At 41.5% G+C, this 22929-nt stretch overlaps 1 protein-coding gene across 1 annotated transcript in view; it reads left to right on the plus strand.

The window, feature by feature from the left end:
- Positions 1–7190: 7190 nt before the first annotated feature.
- LOC145406634 (organic anion transporter 3-like) overlaps positions 7191–22929 on the plus strand; it is a 79712-nt gene continuing 63973 nt past the window's right edge. Inside the window, exons 1-4 of the mRNA XM_080277711.1 lie at positions 7191–7242; positions 9040–9144; positions 19037–19163; positions 21822–21924. Of these exons, the coding sequence (XP_080133837.1) occupies positions 7191–7242; positions 9040–9144; positions 19037–19163; positions 21822–21924 (387 nt within the window). The remainder of the gene's footprint in view (positions 7243–9039; positions 9145–19036; positions 19164–21821; positions 21925–22929) is intronic.

Consider the following 22929-nt stretch of genomic DNA (forward strand, 5'->3'; position numbering starts at 1 on the left):
GGCAGCGCTCATGACTGGAATGTCACTCAGCCATACTGCAGAACTTCTGCCTATCAGAATTCTTTCATTCCCCGAACTGCATCTCTCTGGCACTAGCTTCCCCAGAGTTGTTTCCCTTCAAACTTCATCCTACTGCTGTTCAAGTCTAACTGTTACAGATATTTTATGAACAGAGGACACCGGTAATCTGGTGCATGGATTTGATTTTTTTTTTAAATTCATTGTGGGGGCGCTCACCATCCACTCACTCGATGTTGTGCTGCTCTCGGGTGTCTGCCCTTTCCTCTCTTCCATCCTTCTTTCCTTCCATCCTCTTCTGTCTTTCTTTCCTTCATTCTTTCCTTGTTCTTCTGCCTACGGGTGACTTTACACTCCCTCTTCTGTCTTTCTTTCCTTTTCCTTCTGCCTGTGGGTGACTCTACATTGAGTGACAAGCCAAATGGTTTCCTGTACACCAGGAAACCATTTACTACGCTGGGTGGTAACCATATAGCCAAATTTTGGCACCTGGTGGTTTAGTGAGTAATTATTGCGCTCCAGTCGGATTGAGCCGGTGAAGGTTCATATCCAAGGGGTGATTGGGGTTGATTGCTCATGTAATGCCACTCAGGGATGAGTGAGGCTGGTCACTCTCATCTTAAATGTCGAGACCAACTGCCTAGCCCCGGGCTCCTACGCTCCTCATGGGGCAATGTAGGATTGGATGATGGATGGATGGATGGTTTTTCCTTCCTCTGTTCTATTATTTAAAAAAAAGAAAAAGAATAAACACAAAACACTGGTACGTCGTTGAAGTGAAGGGTAGTGCCTCTTAGCAACCCTGTTTATGTAATTTATAACCCACCACCTATAGTGCTTCTACGCTAACCTGGCCTAAAAGTACCACCTCTCCAGCTTAAAGTCTGAGTTTTGAAAATAAGAGTAACACCAAAATATGATGATTGTCACGAAGAATGGAGAGGATGTAGAGACACAGTTCTGTATTTCCCTACATTGTCCTACGTGAAATATGCTGCAAAAAGACATAAAAATCTGGAAAAGGTTACGGTGAATGGAGTATAGTTGTGTTCTTTAGTAGTGGGGACAAGGCATTTATCATAGTCTGTCCATTTTAACTTAGCCGAGAGTTTTGTCCTTCTGCAGCTTATTTTTCAAAGGCGAAAAGAGACATTACTTTGGACCTACACGGTGTAACACTTCCTCGTGACTACCACCATATTCTAGCGTCAGTCTCGTGTTACAGTTCAGCGTTCATGATGGAGAGGTAGAATTTAAGGCTAGGTAAAAAGGACAGGGTATAGTTTTTTTTTTTTTTTTTTTTTTTTAACATCCTGACCTGTCCACCTTCATTCCACCTACAACCTCAGGACAACTCCGTCACATGGGGCAGGTGCAGGATGCATTGGTTACTATATGCACATCGCAGTAGTAGTAGTAGTAGTAGTAGTAGTAGTAGTAGATGTTATTGTAGTTGTTTTTGTTGTTGTATGACCAGGCAGCTCCTCCACCTGGTCATACAGGTGCCACCACATGAAGGCGTCTCTCATCCCGGCATCCATCCAAATCGTAACTGGAAAACTCGATTTCTATTCCCAGGCCGGCCACACTCTTGGACGGGGTTAGTTTCACCCTTGTCTTTATTCACCCAACAGACAAATGGGGACCTAGATATAACATCGGCTGTTGTATTCTAGGGGAACATTGTGACTTAGCAAAACTCAATGGCTGCTGAATGAGCCTCTTGTAATAGAAAGGCATTAATCATAAGCCTTCATCTTTAGCACTTCGCATCTTCGTCAACACTGCCATTTTAAATTCACTCCTCCCTCCCCTTGCTCTTAGTCCTTTGAGTCCCCATATACTTTGTTTTATTTTTGTTATTGTCAGACGATTTTATTTAGCATTACCAAGAGTCCCCAAGTAGTGGAAACATTAATGAAAGCTATACCTATCTCCCGGAAGCTATATAAATCTTGTGAATATAACTAGAAGACAAATATAAAGACGCCATCGACATGACAAGATAAACACCTACAGGTCTATGGCGTATGTGTTAATCTATGCTATATACAGGAGAGTTTAGCCACCTTAGGACAGACTATTCAAACTTCAGGGGTTAGAAATAGCCTCCAGTAACTTCTCTGCAGTCAAGGGGCTCTCCTAGCTTCAGTTAACTCGTCCAGCAGGAGCAAGGATAAAGAGAAAAATATTGAGTTGATGGAGTTAAATCCTGAATCAACTGCCTCTGCACACCTTTACCTAGGTCACCTGTAGAGCTGTACCCACATTATATTAACTCCTTTGATCCAGTGCTTTTTCCTTCGTTTTCGTTGTCATTTCTGTACAATATTACTCATTTTAAGCAGGTTCTCTAGTAGTAAAGCAATGCATGGTCACTATATCCTATCATTATGGTCACTATATCCTATCATTATCAAATCGAAAAGTCAATACACAGCAAAAGAAAGCCGTCTGATAGTCACATATTCTAAAAGTACGATATAGGAGTGCAAGCGCTGTTTAATGTTTTTTCCTGTCTCATGTACACGTCTTATGCTTCTTTGTCTCTCTCGTAGTCAGAGTTATATGTGCATGTTGAAGGATATTCCCTGGTATATGGTCACCGCCCCTCGAGGACAACGTTCCGGAGGTCGTACTCGAGCCTAATGCGAAGCTCCTCATGTCCTCTTGGAACCCTGGATTGTATGCTAAGAAGCTCTGGAGATTTCTTAACACCTCCTTCTAGGCGATTTATTCTGCCTGTTACACCTGAATATCCTGTAAAATATAAATGTAACCTACATCAATATTAAAGCGATGTAAATGAGAGTGGGTAAAGGTGTAATATGAAAAACAAATCGCTGAGGGAAGAGTGCTAACAAGACTCCTGATCCTTACCTACTCACTCAGGGGAACGCCACCACTGGATATATCGTCCCTGACCATCGTCGTTTGTGACACCACTCATGGCTATATTCCACCTTAAGGAATTTCGCAACGCCTCTTCTATAGCGGTTTATTCTGCACTTGACTAATACTCTTCTTGTGTATTACTGAAGCAAATTACGTCGAAATTAAAACAGAAACTGTGTCGATATTAACTCCGATGGAAAATAAATGTTAAATAGATATACAGCTTTGAAATTCGCCTGACATTACACCTCCTCTGCTTCTCCTTTTCCTCTGCTGGCAAATACCCCCGAGCTGATAGAGAGGCGTGGTCAATGATGCTTTGGAGTATGATGGGTTAGGGTGGAAAGCGATGAACATCTCCTAAAGTAGACGTGCTGTGTTGGAACTGTAAGCGATCTTTTGTCCTCTACACCACCTGCTACATTATGTTCTAAGGATTTGTGACCAGATTATTCCTCGGTCAGGGTCCTGTTCTAACAATCATAGGGATCTTTCGCAACACGTCTTCCTTAGAGATTTATTCTATATATTACTCTCCAGCATCACCTTGTTTGTTATTAATGTAAAACTCTGTCGATGTTAAAACGTTATAATCAGCACACGAGAGAATGCAAAGATGAAATATGTAAAATAAATCGCTTAGGAAATGGTGCTACGAAGCGTCCCATGCAGTTTAGAATACGGCCTACTGTATATAGCTTCACAAACTGAGTGTACGAAGAGGCTTGGTATGGGCTTGATATGCACTGCAACTTAATTTTCTCTCTTGTTATATTTCCCAGTATCGACATAGTCTGCCTCAGTAACGTTCAAGAGGATAAAAAGAGGCAAGAGACAAAATAAGTCGCAGAGGAAGCGAGGTTACGAAATCTCCAATCTGTGAATTAAACCACTGCCACGCACACACCACCCTGTGTACTGTACCCATCTCCGTGCTTCACACCACCCTCCACTACCACAATACATCTCACCCCCATTCCCCTCCACCCACCACACCCTTATTCTACCCCTCACATCAAACTAAAAAAAATAAAAACTTGCGACTTACACCTTACCACTGTCAACAAAGCCCCTCATACAATGTCCATCTCAGCAGGGTGTACTCGTTCTGCCCTGCCATACTATCCACCACAGTCTTTCTGCCCAGTGCACCCATGTTTTTGCATCCAGCAGATTTGACTTGGAATTTACCGTCCTACCTGTAATATCCATCTTTACAGTGAATGTCTCCTCCTGCAGTCCCCACCAGCCATCACCATCCCCACTTCTCTCCAGCCACATCTGTCTTTTTTGCTTCGGTGTGATAATATAAGAATAACCAGTCAAACTCTGATACCCATATTCCTATGTCACTACACACCACCATCCCAGCCCATCCTACTCATTCGCCTCTGTCCGTGCCCCCAAGTTTAGGAAAATCTGAGTCCATATATCTCAACCATCGCAACAATAGAGCTAAAATTCTGTTTACCCCTTGAGGGACATATCTATAATCGACCTGTATTTTCCTTATCGCCACCTCGGCTCTTCCCGCCCACTTCATCCATTCCACACACACTTGCCCTGATGTGACGACCGTAACACTGACTACCTCAAACTACCATGTGACCTACAGCATCTTTATTTACAAGGTATGCTTCTCCCCAGGGCTGTGCTAGGTACATTAGTCGATGAATTGTGTAGTATTTACCATGCACTATGTATCTTGTACCGTAATTATCAGACAGTGCCTAGACTGTATTTCCCACACTCATGAGGAGGGAGAAAGAAATGAGTTCTGTAGGGATGCGGTGAGGGGAGGGGAGGTCAGGAATGCAGTCAGGTAGGGTGCTGAGGGGGAGCTGAAGCCACGTCATTACGGTGAACACGAGCAGCAAACTGTAGTGATGACTGTGCCAAATGTCAGCGTGTCTGTCCATTAAGAGGGAGAACGCTGTCGAAAAAAGCCGGGGTAAAGGGACGCAGTATAATCCTGTTCCTCCATTAAGTAACAGGTAGTCGGCTAAGGGGGGACGCAAATCTGTCAGGTACAACGAAACTGACAACTGTGGTTCATTTAGCATCGCAGTTTACGTGGATATTTAACCCTTTCATGGCGATTATGTACAGTTTACTTTTCTCATGCGACCACCAGACAATTTCATTCAGTCGAGGAAGATTGTCTAGCAGGGAAGGAGTTGGTCAAAGCCATACCTTACTCTTGCAGTTCGAAAAATCCATCCCAAGCCCAGTTTAACCCTTGATCTCGGGGATGTTTTTTTGATCTTCACATCTTGCCATTTCTTAAGATTTTATTCAGCTTAGGACACACTTTTCGAACTAGAGGGATTAGATACGACCTTAATAAAACACCCTCAGGCCTCTCCAAAGCTGAGGAAAATCGTCTGGCAGCAGCAAGAGTAAAATAACAAGTTCGTCGCACGGATTCAGTATTAATCGTCCCGAGTTAGGGATATAAGCGAAAATATAATGTCATGGGACTGAATAGGTTACGGGTGTCATTATCAAGCTGTGTTGTTCTGTGGCCGCGAAAATAAGATGAAATGACTATATTCCTTTTACTCTAACTTGGTCCAGATTTTCGCCTTCTTGCAGCTCATTTCACGTGTCTCTGTGGTAGAAGAAAACACGATGGCTTAGCATCTTTCACACTGCACTTCTTGACTAGCACCATCTTCTAGCGTTACTCTATTGTTATAACTCGGCAATCAAGATGAAGAGATGGTATGACTAAATCAGAGTAAAATGAGTTTAGGATATCGCGACCTGATCGAAAATACCTCGCCATTTTAATCACACAATGTTAGAGCCAAATAATTACCATGTGGATGAGTAATGTGAGCCTTTAACCCCTTTACCCCGAAGACGTCCTTCATAAATACCCTCGCTATATCTACGTACTCAGTTATTCAGCTTTAATAGAGGCTGTACGACCCTGAGGAGTCTGATATAGCCTCCATTATGACATCTAAATTTGAGAAGTCTTTCGTAAGTTGAATTGTTACCTCCGCCAAGGAGGTTATGTTTTATCCCGCGTTGGTCTGTTAGTCTGTTATCAGGATTACGAAAAGTCATGAACGGATATTGATGAAATTTTGTGGAAAGGCGGGCCATGGCCTTTAGGCCGTCCGGAACCGGATCCGGAGTATCCCGCACAATATCTCCAAAAGTTCTCAATGAATTTCAATGAAAAATTGTGGAAAGGTGGACCACGGACCAAGAAAGAATTGATTAAAGTGGCGGATCCGGATTCGGATCCGGATCCGAATCCTTTTAATTGGCACTGGCACTGGCGGAGGTTTGTACTCTCTGAGCGCTTTCTAGTATTATTTGGATTTAACAATAATAGAAAAAAAAGACGTCCCAGATTAGATGCCTTTGAATTCAATAGGCCTTTGGATGAAGAACATCGTATAGAAAAAACAGTCATCATCGTCATCATCATCATCATCATCATCATCATCATCATCCAATCCTTCTTCTGCCCCATCAGGAGCGTAGGTACCCGGGGCTAGGTTAAGTTCATTTGAGGCGAGGGTGGCCAACAACATTCGCCCCGAGTAGAGAGTCCCGTCCAGTTGGAGCCTTAACCCACTACACCACGAGGCGACACTTCTATATGTTTACCACCCAGCGTAGTAAATGGCTGCAGTAAACAGTTTGGCTTGTCACTCAGTGGAGAGTCACATGAAGGCAACATTACATCAAGTGAATGGTTAGTGGGATCCCCGGGTTCAAGGGTTTTGATTTCGAAGGGAATCTCATAAGTTTAAATATCATTTGGATGTAGCAAATATAAATTGAAATAAAAACGTTCTCAGACTCAAAATGTTACCTTCTTCCATTCGGTGAGGGATATACTGTTTCTTGTTATCTCCTGATCATTTTATTTTACCCACGACAGACTTCGACTGGAGAGGAACAGCCTTCATTAATCTTTACACTATAAGATCTTCCTTAAGGTGAATGAAATCATGTGAAGGAAGAAAAAAAATCCAGTAAGAGTCAATGGGTTAAAATCAGTTGCGTTGATGTCCAGGGGTAGTCAGAGTGGAGGATAAATCTGAGTAGTAACCAAGAAGACTCAGCTCTACTTCACACCTAAGCCTCACCGAATTTCAGGCATCCAGAAGAGAGTATTAGAGTTGTACGAGTTACAGATAAATCAGATGAACACAGACCAGCCACAGAGCCCCGTGTCAGCGCAAAAACATATAGGAATGTAATGGATTCTGGGTTGACACTAACGAGGATGTAATCGTGACGTGGCATTCATGATGGCTCGTTACCTCAGTGTGATCAATGCAACAAACAAGGGACGTTATTCTGGTAAGGCTAGGAAGCTTAGTAACACCTCTTTTTTACCGATTTATTCCTGATTCAGCCCCGTTACTGTATTCTTGTGTGTTATTCATCAACTCTATGTCGATACTGCAAAGACATAAGAAGCAAACTAAGGGATATTAATTCGTGTGGAAAATAAATCGCTAAGGAAAAGGTGTTAGGGAGCATCCTTAACTGGCGAGAATACGGGCCAAGGACACCAGTTATGCCTTGAGGTTGTACTAGATGATTTTCCTAACGCCTTTTCCTCACCGATTCATTTTAAACATTACACACAAACAATCCTCTTTTATGTAACTGAAGCAAGCTGTCTATATGAAACAAGTGTATAAAAAGCACACACACACACACACACACACACACACACACACACACACAAAGTGTGCGCGGATATTAAATCGCTAAGGAAGAAGCGTTGCGAAATTTTCAAGGCCGACCCTCGCCTGACAGACAAAATACATCACTGGCCTTGGCTCCATGTTGACGAACCACCTTGAGCTTCATTGCCTTATTGTAAGTAACACAGAAGCCTCGTAACACCTCTTCCTCATCGATTTAGTTTGCGTATTACACCTCATCTTTCTCTAGTATTATTGTTATTAGTTTCCGCATCGACACAAGTTTCCATCAGTAACGTACAAGAGGATCCTGATGTGTGATGTGCAGAATGAATCACGAAAGAAAGGATGGTGGCGGCCTCAAATGCCACTTCGAATTTTATACATTTACGATCACCCAGACACCTACCATACATGACTAAAACTGAGTCAATATTAAGTTGTGCCTAAGACTACTGGTTGGTACTGTAATTCTGTCCTCACTCAAACAGCTACCACGTATTTCACAGCCAAACTAATGTGATTATTACGCTCTCCCACACCTCGTTCCCCGATATGTGAGTGTCTAAAGGAACGGTAGCAGGCAATTCCATCTTATCCCCCTCCCCCCTCGAGGTGTAGTGGGTCAGGGCTATCGCAATCCAGTATATTTAAGGGTAATGACCAGTCTATCTTCCATGAGCCGCAAAACACCAGTCACTTCTTGGAGTTCGAACCTATGCAAAGCCGTCACTCCGACTGGGATGTTTTAACTACGAGGCCACTAGGCATCACTATCTAAACAATCTCTATTTCCTCTTCACAACCACACACAAGCGCCTTACTTGATTTGCCCTCCTACTTGGCTATAACATCATGATACTAACTTACAAACAGGCTAGCACAGAGAGACCAGAAACCATCGTACTATTCAACTTTCTCTTTTACATTGATTGAGATCAAAAGTTTTCTGAGAACTGATGTATCTACCAAATTGTGAATAAGATTTTGTAAACCAACCTATCTATCAGGATCGCGTATATAGTTCACTTTCGTAATTATGTGAGCAAGAGGTGGGTATGTTTAGTCTGTGTTTACATCAGAAGACCTGTTACGAATGATACGATGAAGGAAATGGTATATCTATCAAAGTATTACGTTTCCTCCTCCTCCACCTCATCATCATCGTCTTTTTCTTGTTACCTCATGGAATAAATTACTTAGGAGCAATCAGAAAATTACTAAACATGGCTTTAATAGAGTGGTACTGGGAACACACGGGTGACAGGATAAGACCTTGAGTGAAGATGAATGGAGCATCAAAAGGCACTGACTTGCCGGGTTATGTGTGTGACTAGAGTACACACGTGGAGAGAGAGAGAGAGAGAGAGAGAGAGAGAGAGAGAGAGAGAGAGAGAGAGAGGAATAAGATCTATCACCTGTGCTTTTTTTTTTTTTTTTTCAGGTGGTCATCACAAGAACAAGATGACGAGCAACAAGTTTGACGACATCCTCTCTCGTCTGGGCACCGGCAAATGGAACTTCTACACCCTCATCGTTATGTCTTACTGTGAGTCCATAACCATTTCACTTCGACGATACCTTAATGTCAGTGTATCTGCGTAACCTCCAGACCATTTTACTCAGCTCAGGCATCTCTTCATCCTCTTTGCCAATGTGCCCCCTTGAGTACAGCTTCGTTTAACCCCTCAGTGTCAGGGATTTTTTGAGAGCTGCATTTCCTACAACACGATGAGATTTTAAGTCTGTCAGCTTATTATATGACAGAACACTTCACACTGAACAAAATATGCAAATACACACTTACCTTGTTGTGGCATTTTCCTGGCATTTACAGCTTGCTCAGTAATTCCCTCAAGTTAGCTGAAATAGCTAAGTCAAGCACTATCCGTTAATTTCGTTAAATAACTAAGACTGCTTAATGCACAATAATTATTTTAGTACTACTAATACTGTTGATGAATATTTTAAAAAACTACTAATTCCAGTGAAACGTGAATATATTATACGCAATTATTTATGTATTGTCATTATTTCTCCCATTTTTTGTAAAGAAATTACCTTGACAATTACCAGAATGCTTACAAAACTATCACAAATTTGTATAATACACTTACTTTACTATCTGTTCATGCATTTCTTACTTCATTGTCCTTCTTAACATCAATAACTTAACAGACAAAAGCACATTGTCTCTCTGAGTGTTTGTAGGTGACCGAGGATGAGTGGCAAGACTGGGAAACACGGGCAAGGGAGTGAAACAGTCTCCCCTACCAAAAAGCTGGAACCATCACATATCAAAGGGTAGCGCATCACCCCCAAACGCACTGTACATAAATAATATAAGCTCTTGGGAGTGTTGCCTCTCCCCCCCTCCCGACATACAACTGTAATATTGCTTACTTTGGTGAACTTAATAATTCCTGTCTGATGCATGTCTGGATGAAGCCCACCTGCCCTTTTCCCTGGTATGTTTCTAAAATGTATACAAACATCACTATTTTTCCCAATCTACGTTTGTGAAAATGTAAAAATAATGTAGCCTTATAAATGTCCTATCATTGTCACCTCATACACTAAATAATTTTATCATTAGATACACATACAGCAAAACTTACCAGCAAAACTGTGAAAAAGTTGTTACAAGATGTACAAGCGTTGTCACACGTATGATGACAGGGAAAACACAAGTCAACGTGAGTCTGAAGCCATTATGTGATTGTCCCAGAAACTGAGCTCTCTGAGATGACTCGACAGGATTAAAATAAATGAAAGCTGTTTTGTGAATTTATGAAGATACAACAGTGAGACATTCCAAGTAGTAGACAAAAAGCTCAGTAATTGTATTTCCGGTAGCCTAACAAAAAAATTGCAGCAAATTGTTTCTACTGAAATGTGTTTTTAACCTACATATTTATGATATTTTTCATTTGCTTTTACTAACAGCAGATGATTTTTCCTAGTTTTATAGGAGACATATCGAACTAGAGAGGGTGGATACAGCCTCATTTAAAGCTCGCTACTGCAGTTAAGTGCTGAAAAATAAAAAAAATATTAGGTGGCAGATGAAAAACATGACATAGGAGTGGAGGGGTTAACTCCTGCAGCTCGGATGGCGGCTATGACCGTCATAAAACAGATGTTTGGGGCTACTCAGATGACGGCAATAGCTACTTTGTGTTTCCTGCCAGTGTTTGAATTCCTACCAATTTTCTGTGGCGCCCAGTGACTGCCATTTAAGATGAGAGTGACCAGTCTCACTCATCTCTGAGTAGCATTATGTGAGCAATAACCCCAACCATCCCTTGGATATAAACCTGCATCTGCTCAATCCGATTGGAGCACCTTAATTGCCCACTAAACCACCAGGCGCCATAATTTGGTTATATGGTTACCACCCCACGTAGTAAATGGTTTCCTAGTGTACAGGAAATCATCTGGCTTGTCACTTAGTGTAGAGTCACCCACAGGCAGAAGCAAGAGGAAAGACTGCAGAAAAGCAAGACAGAAGAGGAAGGATGGAAAGAAGGACGAGAGGAAAGGGCAGGCATTCGTGAGCATCACTTCATTGAGTGACTGGATGGTGGGCGCTCCTACCAACCATGGCAAGTAAAACCAAAAATATATATATGCGAACTGGAAAATCTCAGACTCAGAGTTAATACCGAAAACAAAAGAAACACACCCCAATTTAGGATAAAATGGAGGTATACATCTACACAGAAATGGCGGGAACCAAATATTGTGCTAAACAGTTTCACACCAAGGAGAAGAATAGGACATATTATTTTTCTCTTACTATACTGTATTAATGAAAGCTACAAACAAAACAGCCACTATACATTTTAGCAAATTTCTGGTAGTATAAAAGGAGATGCTATGAGTAAAGCTCCGACGCAATATAATATTCACTCATAAAACTACTACTAATAACAACAACAACAACAACAACAAATAATAATAATAATAATAATAATAATAATAATAATAATAATAATAATACGAATAAAATAAAAGTAATGCAAGAAAAATATTTGAAGCCTGAAGAAATAACCAAAATCAAAATCAGGCAGGGTTGTAACAGGTCTACGGTTCTTTCCTTTTTCATATTATCACTGAATATCTAAGCATCAGTAACACAGGCTTTGAAAACTCGGTGGTCAAGATAACAGCCTATTCTGTGTTGATGACGGCACTGTTATTGAAAAGCTTAAAAACAAATAAAGAACATGACGGTAAACTGGAACAGGTGAAGAATCAGGTGCTCAGATAATAACAAAAGCCAGTAGATATCAGTGGTATTAAACTGAGCGTAAAATATATCTTTGAGAAACATTTTAAAATAAAGAGGACTGCGTAAGACACCATATAAAAAAAAGTAAATCTATGTTAACCAGATAGTCCATAACATCAAGGAGTTGCAGTAGAGAAGCATTTTTTCTGTGACCCTTCCACGTGTACCACAAATAACAGAAGCTACGTTCCTTACTAAAGGTAATGTAAGTAATTTACAGGTAACAATATAAATAACAGGAGGCTTTTCTGAGAACCAAATTACGCCCGAAATTGAGCACTTGGAGCTGAAATAGGCACGTCAACATCATAGGTATAAGAGAGTTCCGAGTAAACTGTCTTATGTTAGGTATATATTTGGTATGAGATGACGGCAATAACCCAGTGATATCAGTATTAATTAGACCAATATGAATGTCAAAGCATAGATTGGGCCAAGTTAATGCTATGTGTACGTAAGGACAACCAAAATCTGAAAGGATAAGTACAGAGAAGAAACTGAAAATAAAAGTGCTCAATAATGACACCTCAATCTGGCAAGCAGAGGTAAGCATCATAGTCACTGGAAAATAGAACTAAAAGAAGATATGTATGAGAATGGTATGAATTCATGACTATTATTTAGGGCAGGAACAAGTACACTAAACTCGAAGAACAGTTATGGAGATGCAAATAAAATCTCCTTTCTATACTGAATCAGATCTACTTTTCTTCATGTTCTGTCATCATGCCATGTGAAAATCGGTATTTCTCCTCCCCTCATCCATAAAAAATAATGAAAATTAACATATTACTGTATTTTTACAACTCGCATCCTTGTGGTAGGTGGTGGCGATCATCATCCACTCACTTGATGTAATGCTGCCTACTTCTTCCTTAGCCTTTATCATTCTTTTCCTGTGCCTTCCCTCTCTTCCTATTTCTCCCATCTTTCCTGTCACTTCTTATTGCTTTTCTTTCCTTTACAGGTTGCTTTACATTGAGTGATAAGCCAAATGGTTTCCTGTAGGCCAAGAAACCATTTACAACGCTGGGTGGTAACCATAAAACCAAACTATACGTGCTCCCTACCTGTCAACAAGTGGGTTGGTGGAGGGTTAGCGCCCCTCTCCCTAAAACAAATAACTCAAAGTCAAATGGCCACCCCTTACGGGATTGATGGCGTCTGGCAACAGATAGATAGACAGATAGTATCCGATAACCTACATCGCCTGTGCAACGTCTCAGAGCCCATTTCAAGCCAAATATATGATCCCTTGCTGCAATAATGTCCAACGCTTTGCATTACTGGACCACGAAGGATCATTGAAGTAGAAGGGTCAGAGGTGGCATTGGTTAAGAGGGATGACGGAGAACGGGGAATCAGAGGGAGTGAGATAGCAAGGGGTGACCTTGGTTAGAAGGGGGATGGAGTGCAGATCAAAGGAGTGAGAGGGCAGGAGCGGAATTTGTTAGGAGGGTGATGGAGTGCAGATGAAAGGGGATGAGAGGGCAGGGAGAGGCATTGGTTAGGAGGGTGATGCAATACTGACGATCAAAGGGAGCGCGAGGGCGGGAAGTATTTTTTTTTTTTTTTTTTTTTTTAACCATTCGGGCATTTCATTTTCAAACATTTAAACTTACCGTCTATAAAGGAATGATGCACAATGCTGGCAGTCATTCATTTAATACAGAACTACCTCGAATTTCGGCGACATTGAAAATTCAGTGTACACTAAGAATATTTCAAACCTGACGTGCGTGCTGTCAGTTTTGGCTTTGATTTCCTTAACCTCTGTGTTTGTTTTTCTGGAAATTGTCGTCCATATGGAAGACTGGAAGACTTACACTCGCGCGTACAGGGACCAATAAACTTAGATTAAAAAAAAAAAAAACACTAGCTGAAACAGTAATTGTAGGTTGTGCTAATACAAATGTTGTGGGGTGCGTGTCACTCCGCCTCACAAGCATTCCACCTTAAGACCATACCGACTCACTGTCATACCACCCCACTGCCCAAAGCTCTAGGAATAACGTAGAACTAAAAATGCTGTATATTTGCCACAGAATACTCAAATATAAATAAGAGTTTTGTAACACACAGCACTCAGATAAAACTCTGGAATCCATTTCACTTCTATTTCTCAGGCGCTATACCTCATACCAATTAATCTGGCCAGGCATGTATGGCAACACTGTTCCTGCCAAGATTCTGATTGGCTGGAGGTGTTTGTTCGATTTCGTTGTTGCTAAAACTGATACTCTTTTTATTATCAGATGTGATACTGAGTTTGTCGACAATACAATCGTCAAAAGCAATAAGAAATCCGTTATTTACTTATTAACAATGAATTTTCGTAGGAAGATAGAGATATGAGACAACAAAGTATTTTAACAGTCCAAGTCAAGGTCAGCATTCGAACAATTCCTTTAAATCTCTGACACTTCGGTGACACCATTTTCATTTTTCGTTCAAGTATATTATTTAAGATGCTTTTTATTTTTACTGCAATTATTAACTGAACTATGTAAGTTATATTTCACAATGTTTTATTTTCACGATCTAATAATAATGATATAAAGGTTGATTATGTTATTTTAGCAATCATTTAAAAGTAAGGAAGAAGTTGATTGGACCAAGGCCTGCGTCACAGATGGTCAGTCTCACATTCCGTTTAAGCCGATTTCCTTGGTTCATTTAAGTGAAGGAAAATGTAAAGGGGGAGGGGGGAATCATAGCCAAACGACCTCTCTCCCTTATTATCCCTTACACCGCAGGGTTGTTTTTGTGCTCCTTGCGTGTCCCGCGAGGATATTCGCGCTCCGACAGACTTTGTAAAAATATTTGCCAAAAATCAGTTATAAGTCCTAGAATATTATAATCATACATGCCTATGGCACATACCTTCAGCTATCTCCTGGGATGTTTGTTGAGCCTTCGTCGAGTACCGTAGGACTTGTGGAGACTTCTGAAGTTGGGTAACGAAGTCTCCACTTTACACTTCCTGACACCCCGTAATACGATTACCACAGCCTGATATTATCACTAGAAACACTATTCTATGATTTTTAAATAGTTTGGAATCCATATTCCCAAAAATAAAATGTGAAAGCAATGAAATTTACGAGCGCATTCGAGCTTCCCATTTGCGCTCGTTCCCCGCTGGTATTCTGTAATTTATTATTCATAAAAACACTCACACTTTATATTCCTATTACTATATAACACTTATATATATCTGCAGTCTTTATCCATAAGTTTCCTTCAGCAATAGTAGTTTATTGTCACTGCAGGCATTCAATTTCTCTTTCAGTAAAATGCGTAGAGAGCCAAGGTTTCACTTTCACTGTCATAACTTCAAGTATTTGTACTCATATTCTAATATTACTAATTATTTACATTTTCTATTGTATTTTCAATATTTACACTTCTATTTTACCTACACTATGTTATGCACTGTCACTTGCAGTAACTTCTAAAACTATATAACACTGTTCCATCATATTTACATCCATTGCTTTCACTTGCTATTTACACATTTTTTACACATTACACATTATTTACACATTATTTACATTTTCTACTTGCACTTTTAGAACTGCTTCAGGCTGTGGTAATCAAAAAAGCAGGTAACGCAGTGGGGAACCTGGCACTCAGCGCACTGCCAAGAGGTGCATTTGTGCTCAGGTGTGCGACGGGTGGTATGAGCACACACCTGGCACCTGTGGATCGCAGCCTTCCTTTTGGCTGTGGCAGGCATTTGCACAAGTCTGTGCCGATCCATGTACGCCCTCTGCTCAAGTCTGTCGGGATGTCTTACAGCATGGCGCCTTGAAGCTGCTGCTGTCACCCTACCATATCTCTTAAGCAGCTGCTGAACACAAGTCCTGGCGAACAACCTCAGGGAGAAGGACTTGGGTGGCTTTACCTTCATCTTGTACATGATGAAGGCGTTCAGCATCGTCATGTCAATGAGATGCAGAAAAACTTTCCTGTACCACCTAGTATTCTTCCTGAGGCAGTCAATATCTCCAATCATCATGTCGGACTTGTCCACCAGCTGCATGTTGATATTATAGTCGATGACAGCATCAGGTTTCTTCACAGGTTCGCCTGTCCTACGGTCGACCTTCCCACTGTCTTTCAGTTCCCCCTTGTGTACGGTGGTGAGCATGTGCACGACCCTCTTGTCATGCCACTGTATTGCCAGCATCTTCTCAGACTTGCGTAGGTGTATGTCTCCTCGCTGCGAGTTTCCTGCCTTGGGGAACTTGGGGAAATTGACACGATTGCTCTTCACAGTGCCGCAGGAGCCGATGCCGTGCTCTGAAAGGTATTTAGCAAGTTTCGGTGCTGTATAGTAGTTGTGTATACAGCACATGATTCCCACCAAAATATCTTTCAAGCAGCACATTCACTACACAGCCTGAGAAGCCAAAGGGGTGTGTTTTGTTCAGATCGACAATGCTGGCTGAATAGATGACGAAGTCAAGGATGTACCCCGTCTTACAGTCGCACAGTACAAAGAACATTATTCCAAAGCGATGGCGTTTGCTTGGAATGTACTGTACAAACCTAAGATGTCCTCTGAACAGAACCAAGGATTCGTCTATGACAACCTTCTGAAAGGGGTGGAAGAATGTCATAAACTTATCCTTCATTCTGCTCAGAATCTTCCGGATCTTCCAGAATGGGTCGGTCTGGGAAGGGTACATCGTTATTGGCGAAGTGCAGGTTTCCCATGATGTTTCGGAAGCAATCTCTGGCCATGTACTTATTGAAGGTGGGTGAGGGTAGTAAGGGGTCCATGGACCAGTATTCTTCCAACTCATGCTTCTTTGAATGTGGCATGAGAAGCATGAGGGCAAAGAACACATACAGCTCTTGCACTGCCAGTATGGCCCACTGTTGCATCTTCACTACACCTGCACCACTTGCAGCACGTTGTGACTCGTACCTGTTTGTCTCATCACATATGTGCTGCATGATTTCGTCATCGAGGAAGGCCAAAAGGAAGTCCACACACTCAGCATCCTCGTCAAGAGTGAAGGCAGGCTGTATCCCTGAGGAACTCTCGTTGAAATGAAGATGTTCAGGGACGAAATCGGAACCTTCCGTCCACACGAAGGCGTCCAGGATTCCCTGTCACGGCGGTGTAGGGTGGGTGAGGGTAAAGGGTGGCTGTGAGGCAGACTGGGCTGTTTCAAGGTCACTCTCACTGACCCTAGGTTGCCGTGTAGCACTAGCAGCCCTTACTCCACTTGCTACTGTACTTTCATGTGTCAGGGATTTACCTCTTCCCCTATAGCCTGCCTTCACTGTAGGTGCTGGGGGAGACTCCGACGACGAAGACTCAGGAGAAAATTCCGCTGAAGATGAGGAAGAAATTAGTGAAGTGGGGCTGGGGGAGCGGGGAGGTGATTCACCTCGGGACTCATGGCGGGCTGGGTCATGCGAGGCCATTGTTCTGGGGCTAACCCGCCGCCTTTTCACTCCCTTTCCAAATTCCTTCCCTTGCTGCACTAAGGGCTCCTTTCCCTTGGAGCTAGGGATAACGTGGGACACTGAAGCCCTCATACTAGGAGTTTCTGTCACGATTTCCTCCCCAGGCTCATCACATGATTCACCCGAAGGATTAGAGTCACTATCCATCATTATCATTGATAATTCTGCTAGCTCACGTTCCACTGCTGTCACTTAGTCCTTTACTGCTTCCCACACGAGTTTTTCTATGGGTAGAGGTCACAGGGCCCTTTGCAATCGGCGCAGAAGCAGTAGAAATGGCGGGGCCCAAGTGCGACATAATTTCACCTCAGTGGACGACAAGGAACTGAATGATGCGGCGTATATGGGCAGGCAAGGGTTGACAATGTCAATAGGGCGACAGCTGTTAATTTACATGTTATGAAATGATTGGTAGGAAATCTCGACAATACATAAAAAATTAGGTAGTTCCAGGTGAATGTAAATATCACTTAGGCTTCTCCCTTCCTTTCTTATATATATTTTTATTACAAGAATAGATTATACGGCATATTTCAAGGGGAAATTACCTGGGAAAATTAACGAACGGGTGCACGTGAGGTGTTGTCAGGTGATATTAAGCCAATTCCGGGTGTATGGCACTATCACTTACCTTATTGTTTTTTTTGTATATATTATTTTGTATGAGAATAGGGCATAGGGCTTATTTCAATGGATGAAATCAGTGGAAAATTCTGGGGAAGATTTGATTAGCGCAGCACGGCCAGGCAGGCAAGAGGAGAGGGTAATGGAGGGGAGGTAGGGAGGGGAGTCAAGAACTGGGAAAAATGGCTAAATTGTCAACAGTGGATGGGAGTACAGATGGCATTAGGAGTGCTGACTATTGTTGGACAATGGCAGTACTGATAGATGATACAAGCCACCACTTGTAAGCCCGTGAGAATTCAAAATAACACAGAATCACAAAAGTGATGCCCCGCAGTATGATCCATTGCGCCCAAGCATCATGAAAGTGATGCCCCGTGGTTTTAAGGAGTTATAGGCTACTTCATGAGAGAGAGAGAGAGAGAGAGAGAGAGAGAGAGAGAGAGATATGATCCATTGCGCCCAAGCATCATGAAAGTGATGCCCCGTGGTTTTAAGGAGTTATAGGCTACTTCATGAGAGAGAGAGAGAGAGAGAGAGAGAGAGAGAGAGAGAGAGAGAGAGAGAGAGAGAGAGAGAGAGAGAGAGAGAGTTTTGTCTGCAGAATCCCTCTTCTAAGCCACACAAGAATCTTTGACATTCGTGAATATGTGAACTGTCATCATCATTTCTGTGTTCCCTGAATTTCTTTTGAACTCTAAAGGAACCATTTGATTGTAAGGTATTTCTGTGCAAGTAGAGTTTATTGTTTTTTGTTATGAGGTACTTTTGGTCACAGAAACATGCAGATTCGTTGGTTATTAAGTTTTGAATCCACAGTCCTTTTGAATGACAGGGACCATTGAAAATCTTGTGTTGATTCATATGTCATGATATCTGAAGTCATCCTGAACCATATAGGAACCATGCAGAGAGAGAGAGAGAGAGAGAGAGAGAGAGAGAGAGAGAGAGAGAGAGAGAGAGAGAGAGAGAGAGAGAGTGTGTGTGTGTAATTAATTCCTATGTGCATTATACCTGAATCATTTTTAAAACCGGACAGGGATGATGCAGGTTCCATCCCAAATCCTACCCGGCGCCTTCATCACCCCAGCGGTCCCTCACACCTGCCGACCCCCGCCCAATGCCACCGTCATCCCGCAAGACAACGATACACACATCCAGGAACAGTAAGTATAATTTCCCAGCCGCAGGAAGTTTAATCTAGGCTATTGGTTAAATTGAGGAACAGCTACTTTCTCAATGCAAAAACGAAAAAAAAAAAAAAAAAAGGCTAGAAAAATGCAAAAAGCTTAAAAAAATTGCATAGGTGCCAAATTCAGGATCTGTTAATTTCGACGTAATGCTTATCAGACTGGAGTTCATGGTAGCAATTATTTTCGATTTCAAATAAAACCACCATTGCCAATTGAATCCCCCATCAAAAAAAAAAAAAATATGTTGGGGAGGGACTCAGAAACAAAAATATTTTCGATTATGAGATTTTTTTTTTTTTTTCTGGAGAGGACAAGAGACATGGGAAGATCCTGCACCTTCCTTGTCTTTCCTGGAAAAAAAAAAATCATACAAATGGCGGATTTATAGGTTTAGGTAACTCATCACTTCTGAGACACCTGCATTACACATCTCTATGGATCTTTGTTATTATTATTATTATTATTATTATTATTTTTATTATTATTATTATTATATGAGTGAGGTGGACGGGGGGAGGCCAAGGATGAGATAGAGGGATGGAGTGGAGAGGTATATGAGAGACGGGGGTGTGAGCTGGGAGCAGGGCAGTGAAATGGCGAGGGACAGGGCGACATGGAGGTGATTTGTTTGTGGCCACCGCTTACGGGATTAAGGCGTCTGGCAATCAATAGAATTATATATTAAAATCATGTCACAATCCCCTCACAGACACTGATAGGTTATAGTGGAATACAAAATTAGTTTTCTGGCGACTCATGAGGCAAACGAATTCACCCTTTCTTTAAACAGAAATAGGAATTATTTTCTTCCGTTATTCAAAAACAATCTTTTCTACCTAACGTAAATTTTGGCTTCATTCTTTCAGTTATTGCATTACTTTTTCTACTAAGGTTTATGAATAAAAACTCCTAGGAATAAATGTTAAAGTATAGTCTCATCATTTGCCTAGGTAGAGGGCTGCAATAAACAAGTACACTGTCTCGAAGAGTCTATAATTATATTCTTCTGTAAAAATGTAAAATGTTATAGTTCAGTATTTAAAAAGAAACAAAAGGCAAACGATATAGTTCAGTGTAAAAACAAATATAACAACTCTAATTAAAGGCAAATTATTGCAAACCACCTCGGACCAATAGTGACCACTCTAAACTGTCCGTGCCTCATAGGTTACCAAGTGAATGGATCGAGACTGGTTCCGTCCTGAAAGCTACTCCAACGGACTAGAGCAGGGATCGGGGAACAGGGGTCAGTTACCTCAAATGGGGTCAATCTAAAAATTTTGGGGGATAATGCGTGCGGTATAAGAGGTAATGAGTGCGGTATAAGATCGTTCGTTCGTTCAAAGATTTCCTGCACATATAGTGCAGGCCGGGCCATACATTAGCCCGGTCAGTGGGGTATGGGCTAGTTAAAAAATAGTAAGTGGGGAGGACAGGACCTGGGGATTGCCCAGCACACACGTCCTGTCTCCTGGCTGGCTTTGTGGTGTGTGCGGTATAAGAGGTAATGCGAGCAGTATAAGAGGTAATGCATGTGGTATATTACTGATTTTTAACATAAATGATGTAAGTTTTTGTGAACAAGATGTAAAACCATATGTTGTATATCATGATATTTGTTGTTTAGCCGCCGCACTGTTGACACGTGTACACAGACGTGGCTTTTTTTTTTTTTTTTTTTTTTTGTCTGGGGGAATTTCATTTTACTTAAACAAATGTTGGAGTAATATCCTTCAAAGTTCCCCGACCCTTGAACTAGAGGGTCAAGTAGGAGCAGCCAGAAAAAAAAAAAAAGCTATGTTACGCAAACATAAAGGAAGAAAATAGTTCAGTATAATTAATTAAAGTCAAGCGTGCAATTGCTTCAACATCTTAAGGAAGAAAAGATGTAAAAATTTTTTAGTCATTTCACATCAGTCATAATAAATAGGGTTTTTATTATACCATAAATTATAATGAACTTACCCCATTAGTGAAAACCAATATGTAATTTACCTCAAGCAAAGGTTACAGTAGTCATCCTTTAGGAACTGTTAAATTGTCGTCGATATGGACTCACTGAGTGGATTTTTTTTTTTCCAAAAAAATAATTACTTCACTGGTTAGTGCATGAGTGAACTGAGTACTTTCATTTTAAATAAAAGTGGTTCACCTTTTCAATATGCGTATGTAGCATCACATTCTCAATATATATATATATATATATATATATATATATATATATTACCGCAGTCATTTTTTGCTATCCTCTGTTTACCCTTGGCCACTAGACGCTCCCTACTCTCCTTTTGAGTTTGGTGCTACAACACAGTGCTTTTCAGCTCTAGAATCAGGATTACTTTGAACCGGTCTGGAATAATTCAAAGAACCTTGCCAAAACTGCCACGAATCCAGTCCCGACCAGTCTGGACTGGTATACACGGATTGTGAATACGCACTTTAAGTTAAGCAGATAAAACAGACATAAAAAATGCCAAGTTATTAAAACACGTGTACTCACTATTTTCACCATTATCCTAGGTAACATAACTGTATAATTAATGAAAGGGTAAACTATGCTAGAACTCATCCCATACATTACTGTACAAATAACCAATGGTCTTGTGTGAAGTGTACCGTTACTTGTGTTAGGTGTTCGTACATGGTGATGGGCGGCAATGGCAGCGTGGAGGAACACCCCTGCACAGAGTGGGACTTTGACCACTCCGTCTACGGCGACACCCTTACTGAGGAGGTGAGCATCATGCCACACGCTTAACATAATATCTTTATTGGATTTACCTGGTAATTATTAGCCGAAAAACAAAACTACTCAATAAAAGGGTCCTGTAACAAAAATACAACTCCCCTCCCCTACTTTTACGTACAGGGTAATTCACTGCTCCGAGATCCCAGAATAACATCCATATATCAGTTATTAAAGAACAGAGTTAAATGAAACTTCTCTCTTACAAACTTCAGTCTGTTTGAATTGCATACTACATTAGAGAAAATCCTGCAATCACCAAGGCGTTGAGGGGAAAACCATCAGTACAACCACCCTCTGAAAAATCTCCTTTAATTTACTACGAGCAACAGCATCCCACTGTCGCTGCCAACAAGTACGGATCGCAGACTTCGAGGAAGATGTTGTACAGGAGGCTGGAGGTGAGTAGGTGGCAGGGGGTCGTCGAGAAGATGCGGATTTAACTAGTGTATCTGCCCTCTCATTGCCCTCGACACTTACATGCGTAGGAAACCAACAGAACTGGACTAGTTTACTATGGCTCTGAAACAGGCAAAACCACTTGAGAGCGACAAAAACTAGGGGATGAGCTGAGTTAAAAGACTAAGTGTCATAAGGGCGCATTAATAATCACTCAAAACCATAAAACAAGCCTCCTCGTGTGTTGAAGTCAGCTTAAGAGCTAAAACGACAGCAGTAATTTCCGCATTGAAAATAGAGGAATCTAGAGGAAGACGTCCTCTCCTCACTAAATTTGGGAACATCACCTGAAACTTGACACCGGTGTCTGACTTCGAACGATCTGTATATACGAGCAGAGGGACAGTGTCTCTGTGAACATACGAATACCTTCCTCCTGAACTCGAGGGACAGGAAGTGAGGAGCCCACATGGACTTGAAACCGGCGGTTTGACAAGAAGTCACTAAGAAACAATGGCAGGTGGCCATGCAATCCAAAACTGTGCAGCTGACTGGGAATGCCATGACGGCATGTCGTATCATATGCCTTTTCCA

This window comes from Coenobita brevimanus, chromosome 71, assembly GCF_032717465.1.
Source record: "Coenobita brevimanus isolate Jiangsu-jjx chromosome 71, ASM3271746v2, whole genome shotgun sequence".
Classification (NCBI taxonomy): Eukaryota; Metazoa; Arthropoda; class Malacostraca; order Decapoda; family Coenobitidae; genus Coenobita; species Coenobita brevimanus.